General features: G+C 39.5%; 1 protein-coding gene across 2 annotated transcripts in view; it reads right to left on the minus strand.

Annotated features, from left to right (window-relative positions):
• Positions 1–20,200, minus strand: part of vps8 (VPS8 subunit of CORVET complex) — a 129,730-nt gene that overhangs the window by 12,848 nt on the left and 96,682 nt on the right. For both annotated transcript variants that reach the window (XM_058380403.1, XM_058380402.1), the window contains exons 42-44: positions 19,571–19,760; positions 17,753–17,806; positions 1,192–1,272 (exon numbers count right to left, since the gene is read on the minus strand). In XM_058380403.1, coding sequence (XP_058236386.1) covers positions 1,192–1,272; positions 17,753–17,806; positions 19,571–19,760 — 325 coding nt within the window. The remainder of the gene's footprint in view (positions 1–1,191; positions 1,273–17,752; positions 17,807–19,570; positions 19,761–20,200) is intronic.

The raw sequence follows: 20,200 nt of genomic DNA on the forward strand, positions 1-20,200 counted from the left end.
GTAACACTGAAGTAACATGAGACCTGTAACACAAGACACGTTACGCTAAAATCAGTAGACAAAACTAGTAATGCTAGTCATGTAATACTAAAACTGTAACACAAAGCCTGTAACACTAGACATGTTACACTAAAATCAGTAGACAAAACTAGTAATGCTAGTCACGTAACACTAAAGCTGTCACACTAATGCTGTAACACTAGACATGTTACGCTAAAATCAGTACATAAAACCAGTAATGCTAGTCATGTAACACTAAAGTAACACGAGACCTGTAACACTAGACACGTTACGCTAAAATTAGTACATAAAACCAGTAATGCTAGTCATGTAACACTAAAACTGTAACACAAAGCCTGTAACACAAGACGTTACAACAAAATCAGTACACAAAACTAGTAATGCTAGTCATGTAATAATAAAACAGTAACACAAGACATGTTATGATAAAATAGGTACACAAAACCAGTAAAGCTAGTCATGTAACACTAAAGCTGTAACATTAATGCTGTAACACTAGACGTTACACTAAAGTCAGTACACAAAACTAGTAATGCTAGTCATGTAACACTAAGGTTGTAATATGAGACCCGTAACACAAGACATGTTACGCTAACATCTGTACACGAAACTAGTGACACTACAGACTAAGACTCAAACCTGAAACTGAATCAAACTATCCATCAGGTCAGACACACTATATACACAAACATGACATAAAACAAATGGGGAACAGTGAGAACATACAAAGGAAGAGGACAGACAGGAAACTTGTATATCTGTGTGTGTGTGTGTGTGTGTGTGTGTGTGAGAGAGAGTGAGAGATCTATCACTGCTTTGATGGAGTGAAGCATTATATTTAGTGTGTTATGCAATATACTCTTAGGACAGAGAGAGTGAGAGAGAGAGAGAGAGAGAGAGATAGAGAAAAGAGAAAGATGGAGAGATAAAGAGAGAGAGAGCAAGAGAGAGAGAGAGAGAGAGAGAGTGGCAGAGGTCTGCATGGTTATTCTGTGCATTGACACTGATATGAAGAGACAGCACAAAGAGAGGCATCATATCGAGTCCATACAGACAGCACACATGGTGTAGAGGAACAAATGTCATTCTGCTGGTGAGAAGAAGAAGAAGGGATTATATCTAGAGCTGGAGAGTGGGAGCAGGAACATGTGTGGGCATGATGTGTCTTACTCTGGAGGGTCCTCTGTACATGCAGCGCAGCTGGTCCCATGCCTGTGTCTGCTGGGCGTCTAGCGTCACTTCGGTCAGCTCCTGCAGCAGGACGGAGACGTGGTCAGTTACCACTCACTATTCCAAAAGTGATATTACTCTACATTTAGATAGTTAATGATTTTCAACAGGCAGCTGCTTTAATGAGAACATGAATTATACCTTATGTTGTAGGAATAAAAAGCTATTCGGGATAATTAAATAGAAGTAGACTTGAATCAATACGGTATATTATATGACCGGTGTGTTGAATCAATAGAGTATATTCACTTTGACAGCTTGACTGTATATACAAACCACAATAATGTATTGGTTTCTGATGGCCTGTCATTCAGCAGAAAAATTAATTGCAGCATTATTTATTTGAATTCTTTAGCCAAACTAAACAATGCGCTCCACACTGAGGAGGAAAATAAAATATTTAAGAGATAAATTGTGCCACTGGGATTTGGTGCAAGGAACAATGTGGATAAAAGCTGCAAAAGAAAAGTCGGTAAAAGTCAGAACGGTGGAGTTAATTGGACATTAAAAGTGACATTTTCCGGCTTGATAGCGCGTCAGAGAAAACGGACGAGTGATTACCGACGGAAGGCTTTGGCATTTAAATGATGCTGAAGAAGAGAGGGAAAAAGGTTTGTTTTGGTTCATCCACTTCTATATAGTATATAGTCTAAGAGTAACAAAAGAGCCACCTTCACATAAGTGGTATTCTTTCTTCGATTGCAATTGCAGTCATCGTACTGGCTTACTCCAGCAGCTCTCAATCTAGGAGAAGCTCAAGACAACAGTGAAGAAAAGACCTGAAAAGATCACCACCTGATCCCACACAGCCAGACATGAACGTGCTCCCCTCAGGGAAGTGATACTGGCTCGAAACACAATGACTCCTCATCACTATCTACCACATCTTTAGAGTATAGTTCCCTTCCCACAGAAAAGATATCATCCATGTGTCACGATAACACACAGACACAGATCTTCCTTCCACCGAGAACGAGCCTCGGACTATCGGAGTGAACTGCGTGTAAACTGTCCTTCTGTTTACTTGGAAAAGTGTTGAGATTCATAGCTATGGCAATCATACATAAGGTACTGAAGCGGTTGACAGAAAGAAAAAAAAACACACAGTGGAGTACAACATCTTCCAGCCACTAAATTGCTCTTGAGTATAAAAAGCTAGTTTCACGCTGTTTGTAGAAAATTCACCACTTCAAGCTCATTATCTTCAGTAGGATGTCAGCGCCGACGTGGCTTTGTGCCACACTAAGCTCAGCACCGAGTGCAGCAAAAGCAAGGCAAAGTGCTGGGTGTGGCAAAAAAGAGAGAGCAGGATGCTCGTAGAACAATGGCAAAGCAAACACAATCATGCGAACTGCGTAATTATTTGTCCAGTGAACAGGTAGGTGTTGACCGATGTGTGTGCTCGAGTTTTCTAACAGCATTCTAAGGAGCAAAATAAGTGCCTGAGGACAGAGCTAGAGTTCTGTAGAGGCATAATGGATTCTAGGGCAACAAACATATCAAATAAACGTGAGTGGAAATGTTCTTTTTCCCTCCAAATGTATTAGCTGTTATTGTAGACCAGCTCTCTCACAAAAAATCTCTGCTGACATAATTCACAACTCTAGATTCTTCACATTACACCTGTTACACTACATACACTACACTACACCCACGGTAGACCCACAACAGTGCACATTATACTACATACACAACAATACATCTGTTACACTACATCCACAACACTATACCTGTTACACGACACTCGTTACAATACATCCACATCAGTACACTTTACTTGTAATCACTACATCCACAACACTACACGTGTAACACTACATCCATATCACTACACTCATAACACTACACACGTATCACTACACTCGTAACACTACACACGTATCACTACACTCGTAACACTACATCCATATCACTACACTCATAACACTACACACGTATCACTACACTCGTAACACTACATCCATATCACTACACTCATAACACTACACACGTATCACTACACTCGTAACACTACATCCACATCACTACACATGTAACACTACATCCACATCACTACAAACATCATTACACGCGTAACACTACATCCACATCATTACACGCGTAACACTACATCCACATCATTACACGCGTAACACTACATCCACATCATTACACGTGTAACACTACATCCACATCACTACAAACATCATTACACGCGTAACACTACATCCACATCATTACACGCGTAACACTACATCCACATCACTACAAACATCATTACACCCGTAACACTACATCCACATCATTACACGCGTAACACTACATCCACATCACTACAAACATCATTACACACGTAACACTACATCCACATCATTACATGCGTAACACTACATCCACATCATTACACGCGTAACACTACATCCACATCATTACACGCGTAACACTACATCCACATCATTACATGCGTAACACTACATCCACATCATTACAAGCGTAACACTACATCCACATCATTACACGCGTAACACTACATCCACATCATTACACGCGTAACACTACATCCACATCACTACAAACATCATTACACGCGTAACACTACATCCACATCATTACACGCGTAACACTACATCCACATCACTACAAACATCATTACACGCGTAACACTACATCCACATCATTACAAGCGTAACACTACATCCACATCATTACACGCGTAACACTACATCCACATCACTACAAACGTAACACTACATCCACATCACTACAAACGTAACACTACATTTGTAACTCTACATCCACATCATTACACACGTAACACTCCATCCACATCACTACAAACGTAACTCTACATCCACATCACTACAAACGTAACACTCCATCCACATCACTACAAACGTAACTCTACATCCACATCATTACACACGTAACTCTACATCCACATCACTACAAACGTAACACTCCATCCACATCACTACAAACGTAACACTACATCCACATCACTACAAATGTAACACTACATCCACATCACTACAAACGTAACACTACATCCACATCACTACACTCGTAACACTCCATCCACATCACTACAAATGTAACACTCCATCCATATCACTACACTCGTAACACTCCATCCACATCACTACACACGTAACACTACATTCGTAACTCTACATCCACATCACTACACACATAATACTACATCCACATCATTACACGCGTAACACTATATCCACATCATTACACGCGTAACACTCCATCCACATCACTACACACGTAACACTACATTCGTAACTCTACATCCACATCACTACACACATAACACTACATCCACATCATTACACGCGTAACACTATATCCACATCATTACACGCGTAACACTATATCCACATCATTACACTCGTAACACTACATCCACATCACTACACTCGTAACACTACATCCACATCACTACACTCGTAACACTACATCCACATCACTACAAACGTAATTCTACATCCACATCACTACACTCGTAACACTACATCCACATCACTACAAACGTAACTCTACATCCACATCATTACACGCGTAACACTACATCCACATCACTACACTCGTAACACTACCTCCACATCACTACAAACGTAACTCTACATCCACATCATTACACTCGTAACACTACATCCACATCACTACACTCGTAACACTACATCCACATCACTACACTCGTAACACTACATCCACATCACTACAAACGTAACTCTACATCCACATCACTACACTCGTAACACTCCATCCACATCATTACACTCGTAACACTACATCCACATCATTACACGCGTAACACTACATCCACATCACTACACTCGTAACACTACCTCCACATCACTACAAACGTAACTCTACATCCACATCACTACACTCGTAACACTACCTCCACATCACTACACTCGTAACACTACCTCCACATCACTACAAACGTAACTCTACATCCACATCACTACACTCGTAACACTACCTCCACATCACTACACTCCACATCACTACAAACGTAACTCTACATCCACATCACTACACTCGTAACACTCCATCCACATCACTACACTCGTAACACTACATCCACATCACTACACTCGTAACACTACCTCCACATCACTACAAACGTAACTCTACATCCACATCATTACACGCGTAACACTACCTCCACATCATTACACTCGTAACACTACATCCACATCATTACACTCGTAACACTACATCCACATAACTACACTCGTAACACTACATCCACATCACTACAAACGTAACTCTACATCCACATCATTACACGCGTAACACTACCTCCACATCATTACACTCGTAACACTACATCCACATCATTACACTCGTAACACTACATCCACATCACTACACACGTAACACTACATCCACATCACTACAAACGTAACACTACATCCACATCATTACACTCGTAACACTACCTCCACATCACTACACACGTAACACTACATCCACATCATTACACTCGTAACACTACATCCACATCACTACACTCGTAACACTACCTCCACATCACTACAAACGTAACTCTACATCCACATCATTACACTCGTAACACTACATCCACATCACTACACTCGTAACACTACCTCCACATCACTACAAACGTAACTCTACATCCACATCATTACACTCGTAACACTACATCCACATCACTACACTCGTAACACTACATCCACATCATTACACTCGTAACACTACCTCCACATCACTACAAACGTAACTCTACATCCACATCATTACACTCGTAACACTACCTCCACATCACTACAAACGTAACTCTACATCCACATCATTACACTCGTAACACTACATCCACATCACTACACACGTAACACTACATCCACATCATTACACTCGTAACACTACATCCACATCACTACACTCGTAACACTACCTCCACATCACTACAAACGTAACACTACATCCACATCACTACACACGTAACACTACATCCACATCATTACACTCGTAACACTACATCCACATCACTACACACGTAACACTACATCCACATCATTACACTCGTAACACTACCTCCACATCATTACACTCGTAACACTACCTCCACATCATTACACTCGTAACACTACATCCACATCACTACACACGTAACACTACATCCACATCATTACACTCACAACACTACATCCACATCATTACACTCGTAACACTACATCCACATCACTACACTCGTAACACTACATCCACATCACTACACTCGTAACACTACATCCACATCACTACACTCGTAACACTACATCCACATCACTACAAACGTAACACTACATCCACATCACTACACTCGTAACACTACATCCACATCACTACAAACGTAACACTACATCCACATCATTACACTCGTAACACTACATCCACATCACTACACACGTAACACTACATCCACATCATTACACTCGTAACACTACATCCACATCATTACACTCGTAACACTACATCCACATCACTACACTCGTAACACTACATCCACATCATTACACTCGTAACACTACATCCACATCACTACACTCGTAACACTACATCCACATCACTACACACGTAACACTACATCCACATCATTACACTCGTAACACTACATCCACATCACTACACTCGTAACACTACATCCACATCATTACACTCGTAACACTACCTCCTCATCACTACAAACGTAACACTACATCCACATCACTACACACATAACACTACATCCACATCACTACACTCGTAACACTACATCCACATCACTACACTCGTAACACTACATCCACATCACTACACTCGTAACACTACATCCACATCACTACACTCGTAACACTACATCCACATCACTACAAACGTAACACTACATCCACATCACTACACTCGTAACACTACATCCACATCACTACAAACGTAACACTACATCCACATCATTACACTCGTAACACTACATCCACATCACTACACACGTAACACTACATCCACATCACTACAAACGTAACACTACATCCACATCACTACACTCGTAACACTACATCCACATCACTACACTCACAACACTAGACTTGTAAGATTTTACCCATAAGATATAATTAATTGTTTCAACTTAAGACTTAACTGTTGACCGCAAAACGATGTTCAAAAATAATTTTCCCACAAATGAATTAGTTGTAACGGTCAATCAGGTCCAGCTGATGTCTGTGCTATTCATACTTCTTAAACATGAATGAAAAGGCTTGGTGTGTTTAGCTTTTCCACACGCTCTTCTCATCTGCTTAAAGTTGTGTGAAATTGGACAGTTAATGAACCCAAAGTTTTCATTTCACTCAGATTAGATAAATGAGCTAACAGGCAGTAGAACTAAAACTTTCCCGAAAAAATAAAAAGGATTTATGTGAATTGTGTGTTGTGTAAATCTGTGTAGATGATTCTGACACTACCCTGGTGGTCATGTCGCACTTGAGTGCATTTAGCAGCACTTTCATCTTGGAATATAAGCTCATGAATGAACAGCTTTTGCACCACAGGGTGTACACAGCACTGTAAAATGCCCTCAATATTCCGCTATATGACCATGCAGTCTTCATCCATAATGACTAGCCATTGCTATTTTTATCAGCTGAAGCCTTGTTTCTATTTCTTCCATGAACCACACTATACCAGAACAAATTACATTCCAGCTTTTGATCCTAGTCCAGGTTTTGAGCTTTTGTGTATGTGTGAATGGCTGCCCTGCCTGGTGTCCCAGTCTGTAACACTCTACTGGAAGCATTCTGCCTTTCCTGTGAAAACCCAACACGATAAATAATGTCAGGTCTGACGCACACACAGACATTTCTGTAAATATCAGCCCTTACACAACATTCTGTCATGTCACTCAGAACTACTGACAGGGTTTCAGACACTGTGTGATGTACTGTAATTAATAAAAACACATCACAACATGACACAACACGACAAGGCATAACACGACAAGGCATAACACAACATGACATAACACAACACATGACACAACACGACAACACAACACGACACAACAAGACATAACGCAACACACGATACAACACAACATAACATTGCATAACACAAGACATAATGCAACACATGACAACACAACATGACACAACAAGACATGACGCAACACACAACACAACATGACACAAGACATAACGCAACACACGACACAACACAACATGACACAAGACATAACGCAACACACGACACAACACAAGACATAACGCAACACATGACACAACACAACATGACACAAGACATAACGCAACACACGACACAACACAAGACATAACGCAACACATGACATAACACAACACATAACACAACACATAACACAACAAAACATGACATAACACAACATGACAACACAAGACATAACGCAACACATAACAACAAAACATGACATAACACAACACGACAACACAAGACATAACGCAACACACGACACAACACAAGACATAACGCAACACACAACACAACACAACATGACACAAGACATAACGCAACACACGACACAACACAAGACATAACGCAACACATGACATAACACAACACATAACACAACACATAACACAACATGACAACACAAGACATAACGCAACACATAACACAACAAAACATGACATAACACAACATGACAACACAAGACATAACGCAACACATAACACAACAAAACATGACATAACACAACATGACAACACAAGACATAACGCAACACATAACACAACAAAACATGACATAACACAACACGACAACACAAGACATAACGCAACACACGACATAACACAACACAACAAAACATGACATAACACAACACGACACAACACAAGACATAACGCAACACACGACATAACACAACACACAACACAACATGACACAAAACATGACAACATGACAACACAACAAAACATGACATAACACAACACGACACAACACAAGACATAACGCAACACACGACATAACACAACACACAACACAACATGACACAAAACATGACACAACATGACATAACACAACAAAACATGACATAACACAACACGACACAATATGACAACACAACACAACACAAAATGACATGACATTACACAACACAGCATAACATAACACAACACAACATGACATAGCACAACAAAAAATGATAACACGGACATGACATAACAGAGCACAACATGAAGTCACTCTGAATTACTGATGGGTTTTCAGACACCGTGTGATTAATAAATGAATTAATAAAAACACAACCCAACCCAACACAGCACACAGCACAACCCAACCCAACCCAACACTACAGAAGATGTCTGGGAGATGTAATCAGTAAGTGTGCTGCATGTTGTAGTGTTAAACAGCCCAGCTGACGTTACATTGCGAGTTGAAAGAAGTCCATTTAAAAAGTCTCCTGTTTTCTCCACAACACCGAGAAATATTAGCTGTTTTCTCGAGTGTGCTTGAAGGCCAGAGAAAAAAGTGTGTTTTCAGGAACTGTTTACTTCATAAGAGCAGTGTTTGTGTGCGTCTGTGTGTGCGTCTGTCTGCACTCGGGAGCAGGAGTGTGATTGAATGCCTCTAGAGTTTGGAGGCAAATAAATGCAATTATTTTTCCGTCTCCTTCCAGCGCAAAAAGAAATCAACTCCGTCACGCTTTAGTCGTTCACGTCGGTCAGGCGTGAGCCGGCGGCCGGCGCTCGCGTTGATTTGACGTGACTGTGTCCTGCCGGAGAGCGTGTTTCTAAAGCCGGTTATTTACCCCTCGCCTCACTTACCTATTAAACCTATTACACGCCACTTCTGCCTGACTGCCTGCCTGCTTCACGTGAGATGGTTGTGGCAACAAGGTAGAGTTATCTTCTGAGGAAAACACTGTCATGGCCGTTACAGTATTAAATACAGTGTGGTGTTCAGGTGTGGACGCACCACGGCGCGGCGGGCTCGCGGCACCCGGCCGACGTCGATGCTAAACTCTGTGGCGTGGCGTTTCTGTCAACATCTGTTCAGATTAGCGCTTGAATAAGATTTACAACCACAGCTGGCCCTTAATTACAGTAACTTCTGGCATGGAGTGAGAACACAGGCACGCCAAACAGAAGCCACATGTTTCCCGGATTCACACAGAACTCGGCGCTAATGAATCCTCTGTGCATTATTTTTAAAGGAACGCATCACTCAGAGTGCTAACAGTAAGCAACAGAGTGAAAGCCAGAGGGAGTCTGGATCTTTAACACTGAATGCTAAGACGCGACAGCTAGCTTTGATGTATTATTAGCTGTAGTAGCGTTTTGGGATGAAGCGCTGCTTTAAGATCATGAATGAACCATCAGGGACCTTCTGAAATCTTACCTTGGCAAACTTGTAGAGGAATAATGTGCGGGTTTAAAACTTCAGTATAGTCCTTTCACATATCAGGAGAGCAAGCAGATTTTTACAAATCTATAGTTTATTTGTACAATGTTAGATATGTAGACCTCTTTATTCTTTTCTCACGCCTTCTCACTATAAAAAATAAATAAATATGTAAGTAAATAAATAAACTAAAAAAAAACCCTAAGACTATTTTTAACAAAAATGTTTGTTGGCTTCTATAATTAAAAAAATAACAATAAATAAATAAATACCTAAAAAAAAAAAAAGACTATTTTTGGACAACCGTTTGTTGGCCTCTATAATTAAAAAATAAATAAATAAAATAAATTAATTAATTAATTAAAAAAAAAAACAAAAAAAAAAACTAAGACTATTTTTGGACAAACGTTCTTGGCCTGTATAATAATTATAGTAAACTGATGTTTTTTTTTAAAAATTATATTATAAAGTATTTATATTATATTGTAAAGTGATGTTAAGAGTATTTTTTTTATTATATCATATGTTATGTTTTATTTATATTATATAGTAAAGTGATGTTAACTGTATTTTTTTAATTATTATATAATATATTATAATTGAATTATTTTATACAGTAAAGTGATTTTAACTGTATTTTTTAATTATTGTATATGTTATAATATAATATATCATAATATTATTAATTATTATATATTAAATTATTATAATTATAATATTATTATAATTAATTATATTTAATTATGTTAAATGTTAACTTTATTTTTTTATTATTATTATTATATTATATGTTATATTTTATTTATATCATACAGAAAACTGACATTAACTGTACTTTTTTATTATATTATATTTTATTTATATTATACAGTAAACTGATGTTAACTTGTCTAATGTTAACGTGAGGAACTCAAAATATTCTACTCAACTCAATAATAATCCATCGACAGAAAGCGACAGAAATCTCTCAAGTGAAGAAAAAAAAAACAAAAGCAGAAAGAAAAGAAAGAGGAAAAGATGAAAGATCTCCTACTAAGAGGAGAAGGTGGAAGGGGGCGTGGCTTGCAGTGGGACAGATAGATATTTCATTTTGTCTGATTTTGCTTCTTTAAGTTCTGCACTGCTGAGCGCTGTAACATTTAAAAGCTGTCACTTTAAGCTGAATACAGAAGCCTTGTGCTGACATTTAAAACACCTTGCTGGTGTATCCACATGCAGCCTCGTTAGCGCCAGCACAAGGGTTAAATATTAATTAAAGGGGAAGCTCACGACAGCCTGACCACAGCGGTGAGCCGCTGCTACGAAACCCCCGACCAAGTGTGACACCTGTGTGTGTGTGTGAAGAGGCTTCGGAAAAGAAGAGGCTTCTCGTGAAGGAGCTGTAGAGCCTGATGCTCGTGACACCACCGAGGGTGGCAAAAAGCCTGATGGGAAGTCGCTGTGATGAGTCACTGATTATAATCAGGGAGATAAATCCGCCCCCCCATCAGGGTCCTTTGAAATGAAAATGTGCTCTTTGAGAAAGAAGACCACTTTAGTGAAGGTCTCAAGTCTGTGGCACTTAGAGACAAAAGCTTAATTGCAAAAATGGTACTAATGCATCAAGCTAATGAATTCAGTCCATAATTAAAAGTGCTGTTAGAAAATATAAATAAATAAATAAAAAACTTCCCAGACCTGGAGAGATAATTGTATAATTTCAAAGAAAGTTTACGTGCCCCAAACTGGCTTGTGTAAAAACACCCGAACTTGGCGGAAAAAAACCCAAACAAACAAATAAAAATTCCCGTCAGCTGATTTACCCAGAGGAGCTATAGAGGATTCTGTCTCTAATTTGAGCCAGACAAACACGTCTGAAAGAATTTGTAATCTATAAAGTTTTAGCTTAAGGTGCAAAACGCACAGTCTGTCCAAGTGGATTTGTGGAAGTGAATTTAAACCGGCTGAAGAGACGTTACTACAAGCCAGGATTTAATGATAAAGAAGCTTTAATGCAGTGAAGAGTTTTGCAGCATGTTTGCATCCTCCGCTAACACAGTATCTCTTCAGAGGTTTTCACATCCTAATAAGGTCTGCTTTCTTTATGTAGCACACGCTATCATTCAAGTCAATTCAATTTGATTTCTATTGCGTTTTCAACCATGGAAATTTTCACTAATCGGCTTAGATTTTATATCCACTTGACCCTTAATGAGTAAACCGGCGGCGACGGCAATGAGGAAATTCTCCCTGAGATCGTGTTAAGAAGAAACACTGAGAGGAACTTAAATTCATAGGAAAACTAATAAACCAGAACTATACAGTAAAACCTTGGCATAGGTAAATTTTTATTTATTCTGAAGGCGAGTTCTTGAGGCGAAAATTTGTATTGGGATTAGAATTTTCCCATCAGAAATAATGTAAATGCAGATGATCCGTTATTGTAGTGTTCGGTTCGTTTGTATGCAGATTCGATGCAAATTTCTTGCAAAATTTGAATTCTTAAGGTGAAACTTCGTAAAGAAGGGCATTCATATGTGGAGGTTCCACTGTATTCTACATTCTTTCACCTCGCATTCATATCATATCTGAATCTCGGCTTATTATATCTATGAGTGGCTAGCTTATGCTTCCTCTGAACGATTAGAACATGCAAACTATTATTTTATTACACCGATCAGCCATAACATTATGACCACTGAGAGGTGAAGTGAATAACACTGATGATCTCCTCATCATGGCACCTGTTAGTGGGTGGGATATATTAGGCAGCAGGTGAACATTTTGTCCTCAAAGTTGATGTGTTAGAAGCAGGAAAAATGGACAAGAGTAAGGATTTGAGCGAGTTTGACGAAGGGCCAAATTGTGATGGCTAGACCACTGGATCAGAGCATCTCCAAAACTGCAGCTCTTGTGGGGTGTTCCCGGTCTGCAGTGGTCAGTGTCTATTAAAAGTATCCTGTAAGTCCTGTAAGTATGGCCCATGGAGTCCTCACCTCGCAACTGGCAGGACTTAAAGGATCTGTTGCTAACATCTTGGTGCCAGATACCACAGCACACCTTCAGGGATCTATTGGAGTCCATGCCTCGATGGGTCAAGGCTGTTTGGGCAGCAAAAGGGGGACCAACACAATATTAAGCAGGTGGTCATAATGTTATGACAGATCAGTGTATATTTTACTTGTATAAAATCTGGTCACACATGAATGAAAAATGAGTTATTATAATATAGTACATAATACATAATTGTAGTATATCAGAGATAATAATAAGGTCTCTATAATGTATATTTAATCAGAGTGCGAGTTAAGATATTGAATAAATATTCAAAATAAAGGATTTCAGCCGTTTCAGAAGTTTCTTATTCTTACACTTCTTCTCATTCATACCTTCGTTGGAGGATCACAAAAATTGGCGAAGTGATTCTATATTCTATTTAATAAACTTTGTGTATTTAGCAGCAGTCAGCTTGGCTCCGTGTTTGAGCTGCCAGTGTTTTGATTTGGGACACGTCTGAACTCCCAGCACGGCTTCACTTTAACACTGATTCTAATAGATATCATTTATTTATGAAGAATAAATACATTTCCCAAAGTCTGGCACATTAAACAGAATGCGAAATCAGCCAGGATTTTCACTAATCCAAAAAATATTTTAGGATTATTGCATTTTGAGTGGATTTTGAGGTTACTGAACTGGCAACCCAGATTATATCAAATACTCATTGTATTTATTTATTATTTTTTATATATATATATATATGTCATTGTATAGGAGGTGCAGGACACCAGAAAAAATCTAGCCATCCAGAGGAGTTTGGTTTTTCTTTTTTAACAAAGAGCTTGTTCTGTACACGGCGTTGCCATTTCATTAGGGTTAAACCCACTAAGGATTTAAAAGCTGTACATCAACTTTATTAATTCCCTCTACACCGCTCTGACACGAGTCTACATGAATAAAACATTTATTTCCTTTGTTACTGAACTCACATTTACTCTGGCGTCCCGAGCTTTCTGACGGCTGTATGATTGATTTTACGACGGCTTTTAAAATGCAATCTGCACCCCATGCCATACGCCTTCTCCGGGCACAGCTCAGGTAATGAGCTACAGACAAATGTCAGACACACTGGAAACACGTGAATCGAGTCTCTTTTTTGCCATGTACACATCTCACACTTTGTAATATCTGGCAACCCATGTCTTATGTTATATGTTACCTGTCCAGGATCTGTTTGTGTTTACATTTTTTATACATTAAAAACATTAAGGGAAAATATTTTGGCACTCCTGTGTAGAGCAATCACTGTCCAATCAGCTGTACTGACCCTTGTGGACCTCCTGCATGTTGTATTTCCAACACTCAACAGATTACAACACAGCTGTGCCGAATAGGAGTGGAAATAAAATCTGATCTGTACTGGAAAATTGATCCAGCAGTCCATGACAGGCTCCGATTAATCAGATTCCCTTTTCTCCCTGTTTAATTTGACTGTATCTGAAGTGGGTTGAGTCGGTTGAGCCGTGTCGTTCTGTATTCTATCGGATGTACTACGTATCGTGATGTTTATGATGGAAATGGTAGCTCAGTGGTTACGATGTTTGGATTACTGATGTGGAAGGTCCCAGCACCACCAAAGCTGCCACTGCTGGTGATGAAGGCCCTTAACCTTCAACTGCTCAGTTGTATAAATGAGATAAGTCGCTATGTATAATGGGGAATCTAGCAAATGCTGTAATCGTACATGTATGATCTCTACGGTGGCCGAGAAGTGCAAAACAAAATAACAAATCCGAAAACACAAGGACAATTCAGAGAAAGTGGAAGTGGTAGGTATAGTTTGCGAATGGAATTCTTAGCGCTGATTGGACGAGACATCTGTCACTCAGGATATACCAGAAGTAGGAAACTTTATTTCTTGTACATGTCTGGACTTCTGCCTTCACTTTAAACCATTCATTTAAATCTTTTAAAGAGAATAACAAACATATAAATCTTTATAGGGGGAGCACGGTGGCTTAGTGGTTAGCACTGTTGCCTCACAGCAAGAAGGTCTGGGTCTGGGAAGGATTCCTGGGTTCGAATCCCAGGTTCGAACTGGCATGGGCCTTTCTGTGTGGAGTTTACATGTGGGTTTACTCCAGGTACTCCGGTTTCCTCCCACAGTCCAGTTAACTGGTAATTCTAAATTGCCCGTGGGTGTCTGTCTATATGTGGCCCTGTGATGGACTGGCAACCTGTCCAGGGTGTACCCCTGCCTTTCGCCCAATGTGTGCTCCAGCAGATTTGGATATTCTGATAGCCTATCATGATGTCTAAAAACACACCTAAAGAACGCAAGTATGATTCGAAGACAAAACTATTCCAGATTAAATGATGTAAGTATATAAGAGCAGAGCTGTGTTCTACACACTTTCTTCCTGTATATCTTGACAGTGACAGATGTCTCGTCCAATCAGCGGTAAGAATTCCATTCGCAAACTATACCTACCTCTTGTGGTATTTGTTATTTCGTTTTCTGATTTGTTCTGCACTTCTCGGCCACCGTATTTATCGTCTGTAAAAAGGAGACTGAATGGAAATATTTCTTACAAAACAGTGTGTGCCGTGTTGCGCTGACATGCTGCTTCTCCAAGCTGCTGTGTTCTGCCGAAGGCCATGCGGCAGCTCACGGACCGACTGATCTGTAAGATCATCAGACAAATCGGACTTTCAGCACGTGCTGAGTCAGTGGTCAGTGTGTGGTTGGGATCTGAGAAGCTGTGGGTGTCGGAGTAAATGAACAGAGATTTCTCTGTCACTCCTGCTGCACCGTCAGTGCTATGATTAGCTCTCGATACTTGACACTATTGTTGGAAAAATGCAGCCTAATTACGCCACTTAATCATCATCGCTTGGGTGATGACAGATGGGAATGTCTCGAGGAGAAGAAAAGGAAGGAAATAGCAGGCAAGGAGGAGTCCAATGAGTGGATAAGAGGGTAGCTAGAGGAATATAGGAGAGGTCAGAGGGGTCGCACTGCTTATTTTACCAACACTCCGCCAAAGCTGTCACTTTAAATGAAAACGCGACCGTCTCGCCAGACGAGCAATGAATTTTAACTGGAGAGGGACACTCTGAATTCTCAATGGGGAGAAAGAAAGCGTATACTGCCACCGGTGGTCCCTAGAAATTTTCAGAGAAAGAAATTAAATGAGAAGAGAACTGTGTGTGTGTGTGTGTGTGTGTGTGTGAGAGAGAGAGAGTGTGTGTGTGCATCAGTGCACAGAAACAAAAGAAGAGAGTGAGAGAGTGGCGTCGGGTTAAAGCCATCATAACCAAGCTAATGTTTCAGAGATGGGAGTGCAGATGAGAGGCCGACTCTGTTTCACACATGGCTGCCTCAACAAAACAAGTCAGAGACTCTCTCTTTACAGCGAGCGAGTGAGCGTGAGCACAGCCCGCGGCATACTTTCTCCAAGCCTGAGCTAAGAATGTTACGCTTTCAATGGAAGAAAATCATGTTTTGTTTTTATGTAGTTAACTCACTCTGTTACTCTTTACTGAGACTGTAGTTTTGTTCATACGCCTATAGACTCTGATCTTTAATAATGCATCACTGCAGACTTCTATCAGAATGTTTTTGTTGGTTTGGGTTCAACATTGCTTTAGCCAGTCGCTGTTTAAATGACTCTTCTTCTTCTTCTTTCGGGTTTTCCCTTCAGAGGTGGCCACAGCGAATCATCTCTCTCCACCTATCCCTATCTTCTGCATCCTCAACACTAGCCTCATATCCTCATTTATTCCATCCATATACCTCCTCTTTGGCCTTCCTCTTTGCCTCCTGCCTGGCAGCTCCATGTCCAACATTCTCCTACCGATATATTCACTCTCCCTCCTCTGAACATGTCCAAACCATCTTAATCTGTCCTCTCCCTAACTTTGTCCCCCAAACGTCCCCAACATGAGCCGTCCCTCTGAGGTACTCGTTCCTAATCCTGTCCAACCGCCCAACGAGAACCTCAACATCTTCAGCTCTGCTACCTCCAGCTCTGACTCCTGACACTGTTCAAATGACTCTGATTTACTTAACCTACTTAACCTAATGGTCTAAACCTACCATCATACAATCCCACCCTGAATTATAATCCCATCATCATGATGCCTCTGTAATCACATGTCTTGTTCTTACCTTTCTGTGACGAGTCTCGGTAGCGGATCCCCGATGGACGGATGTTACTTTGGTCTGAAATACAAATGAGGGATGACAGGTGAGCGCTCTGACACACAGCTGTACTGACAGAACCAGGCAAATGAAAAGGGAGGAAGGGTTTAGGAGAAAAAGGGATGAGGACAGACAGGTTTAATTATAGGCCCGGGGTGGCCTGACCTCCTGGAACATCGAACACTGGAATCATCATCAGTGGATACGAGAACTGGAGGTCAAGTCAGTCGATCAGCACGATTTCAGCAGCGAAGTGAACATCCCTGGAGTTTACAGCAGGCTAATCATCGAGAGCTCAATCAGATCTATTACATTCATCAATTATACAAAAATTATTTTTATTTATGAAACAAAGAAAGCATGCTAGCCTCATACAAAACCTGCTGTTTGTTTGCAATTCACTTCAATTTAATTCACTTTTATTTGTATAGCGGTATTAACAATGCACATGAGAAGAAACCTTGAGAGGAGCCAGACTCTATATGGAACCCATCCTCATCTGGGTGACACCAGAGAGTGCAATTCTATATACATAATTTCCATTCTACCTGTATCAAGCATACAAGATAGAAAGAAGATTAATTATTAATTATTATATAGGTTATTCGTCATATTTTTTTTTGCTATATTTTGTTATATTTGTGTTATATGCTATTTTTTTTTGTTATATTTTTGTACCCTTAAATTCGGGTATTTAGTATTTTTTGTTATATTCCTTCTTATTTTATTTATTACCTGTACATCTATCTATCTATCTTAAAAGATGAAGTGTTTATCCTACGTTATTAAATGATTTTGTAAAATAAAATAAAACATATTTTGTAACACAACTTGACAAAAAAAAAACAACAACAATAATAAAATAAAATAATATATAATAAAATATCGGTTAATAAATTACCATTGTATTAGAAATCATTCAATCACAATATGATATATTTTAAAATATTTTTTTGTCGCTGTGTTTGTTCATTTTTTTTTGCCTCGTTTCCAGAGCAAAACATTCCAACTTGTGCTGCTAGATTTTTCCATTTCTTTCAACTATATAATCATCATCAATGCCATCGAATTTGTTAAGGGGTCAGTGCCAAATGCCTGATCATCAAATATCCATTTATATTAAATTTTAATGTTACATTATATTTTTTTAGAAGAAGAAGAAAAAGCAGCAACGTTTTCTGTAAAAACACAAGCTGCCCATATAGATGTATAGTGGTTTAAATCAGGATAATAAACAAAATCTAAAAAGTAAGGGAAAGTAAGGGAACAGTACACCAAAGCTCTGAGATACAGGTGTAACTAAAATACGCCGAATAAAAGCTTACTGCCATGTGCATGTGTTTGTATGCAGTCTGTAATGTACCACAACCACAAAGCAACAAAAATACACAACTCCCTACACACACCTCGGGAAAACCCGTGCTTTATGATGCTTTATGAATTGAATTCATTCATCGTGCCTGATAAACAGCGGCTCCTGGGGAACCTCATAAATCACTGACAGTACCTTAACAAGTTAAAGTGGTCCACATTAGCACATATATGAATAACAAATAGGAGGAAATCAATGTGTGTGAATGAAATGAACGGTGTAGCTGAATAAAATAAAGCAGCCCGGACCATGTAAGCCAAAAAAATACATTTTATGTTGAATAATAAATAGAGGGTGTTTTTTTTTTTCAGGTGCTGAAAAAAAGGCAGAGAAACACCACCCCCACCCCCAACCACACACACACACACACACACACAGTAGCTTTACTGTTTAGAATGAATTAGAGATCAGACCTGGGCCAGGGAAGTGGATCGGGCTCGGCCTCCCTCACCGAGCAGCCGGTCTCCGGGACGAGCTCCCTGACTGGACGTGCATTTATAACAGCTCCACAAGTGAACCCGATCTCCTGCAAGCCCGGGATCTTTACCCACAACCCCTTGCTCCTTCCGCTGCAGGCACTGACAGTGATACAGGTGACCACAGCTGGAGAGAGACACACAGAAATTGACTTGGCAGACGTTAAACAATACAGTTTCTATTAAAGGAATGGTATCCCATTGATCATAATAGTATTGTTTGTTTTAGAAGATGACTATTGATTATTGACTGTTATCATAATTACATACAGAGTCACTGCTGCATTCGAGCAAGACTACATACTAAACCCTAACAACACACCAGTCCATTCCATTCATCATAATAATGTTGGATTTGATCAGTTTGACTCTTAGAATATTTTGGAAAAAATGACGAGTGAATAGACATCATCATAAAAAGAAATAATATTTTATTATTAAAATAAAACTTTGGTTGTTAAATCGTAAATAACCTTTTATTTTATTTTTTTATCCTTGATTGTTTGTTCTTCTCTTTTTTTTACTCCATAAGGACAGAGACTTAATTTCCTTGTACTCTATGCAATG

Source organism: Hemibagrus wyckioides, linkage group LG26 (assembly GCF_019097595.1).
Source record: "Hemibagrus wyckioides isolate EC202008001 linkage group LG26, SWU_Hwy_1.0, whole genome shotgun sequence".
In the NCBI taxonomy this organism is placed as follows: domain Eukaryota; kingdom Metazoa; phylum Chordata; class Actinopteri; order Siluriformes; family Bagridae; genus Hemibagrus; species Hemibagrus wyckioides.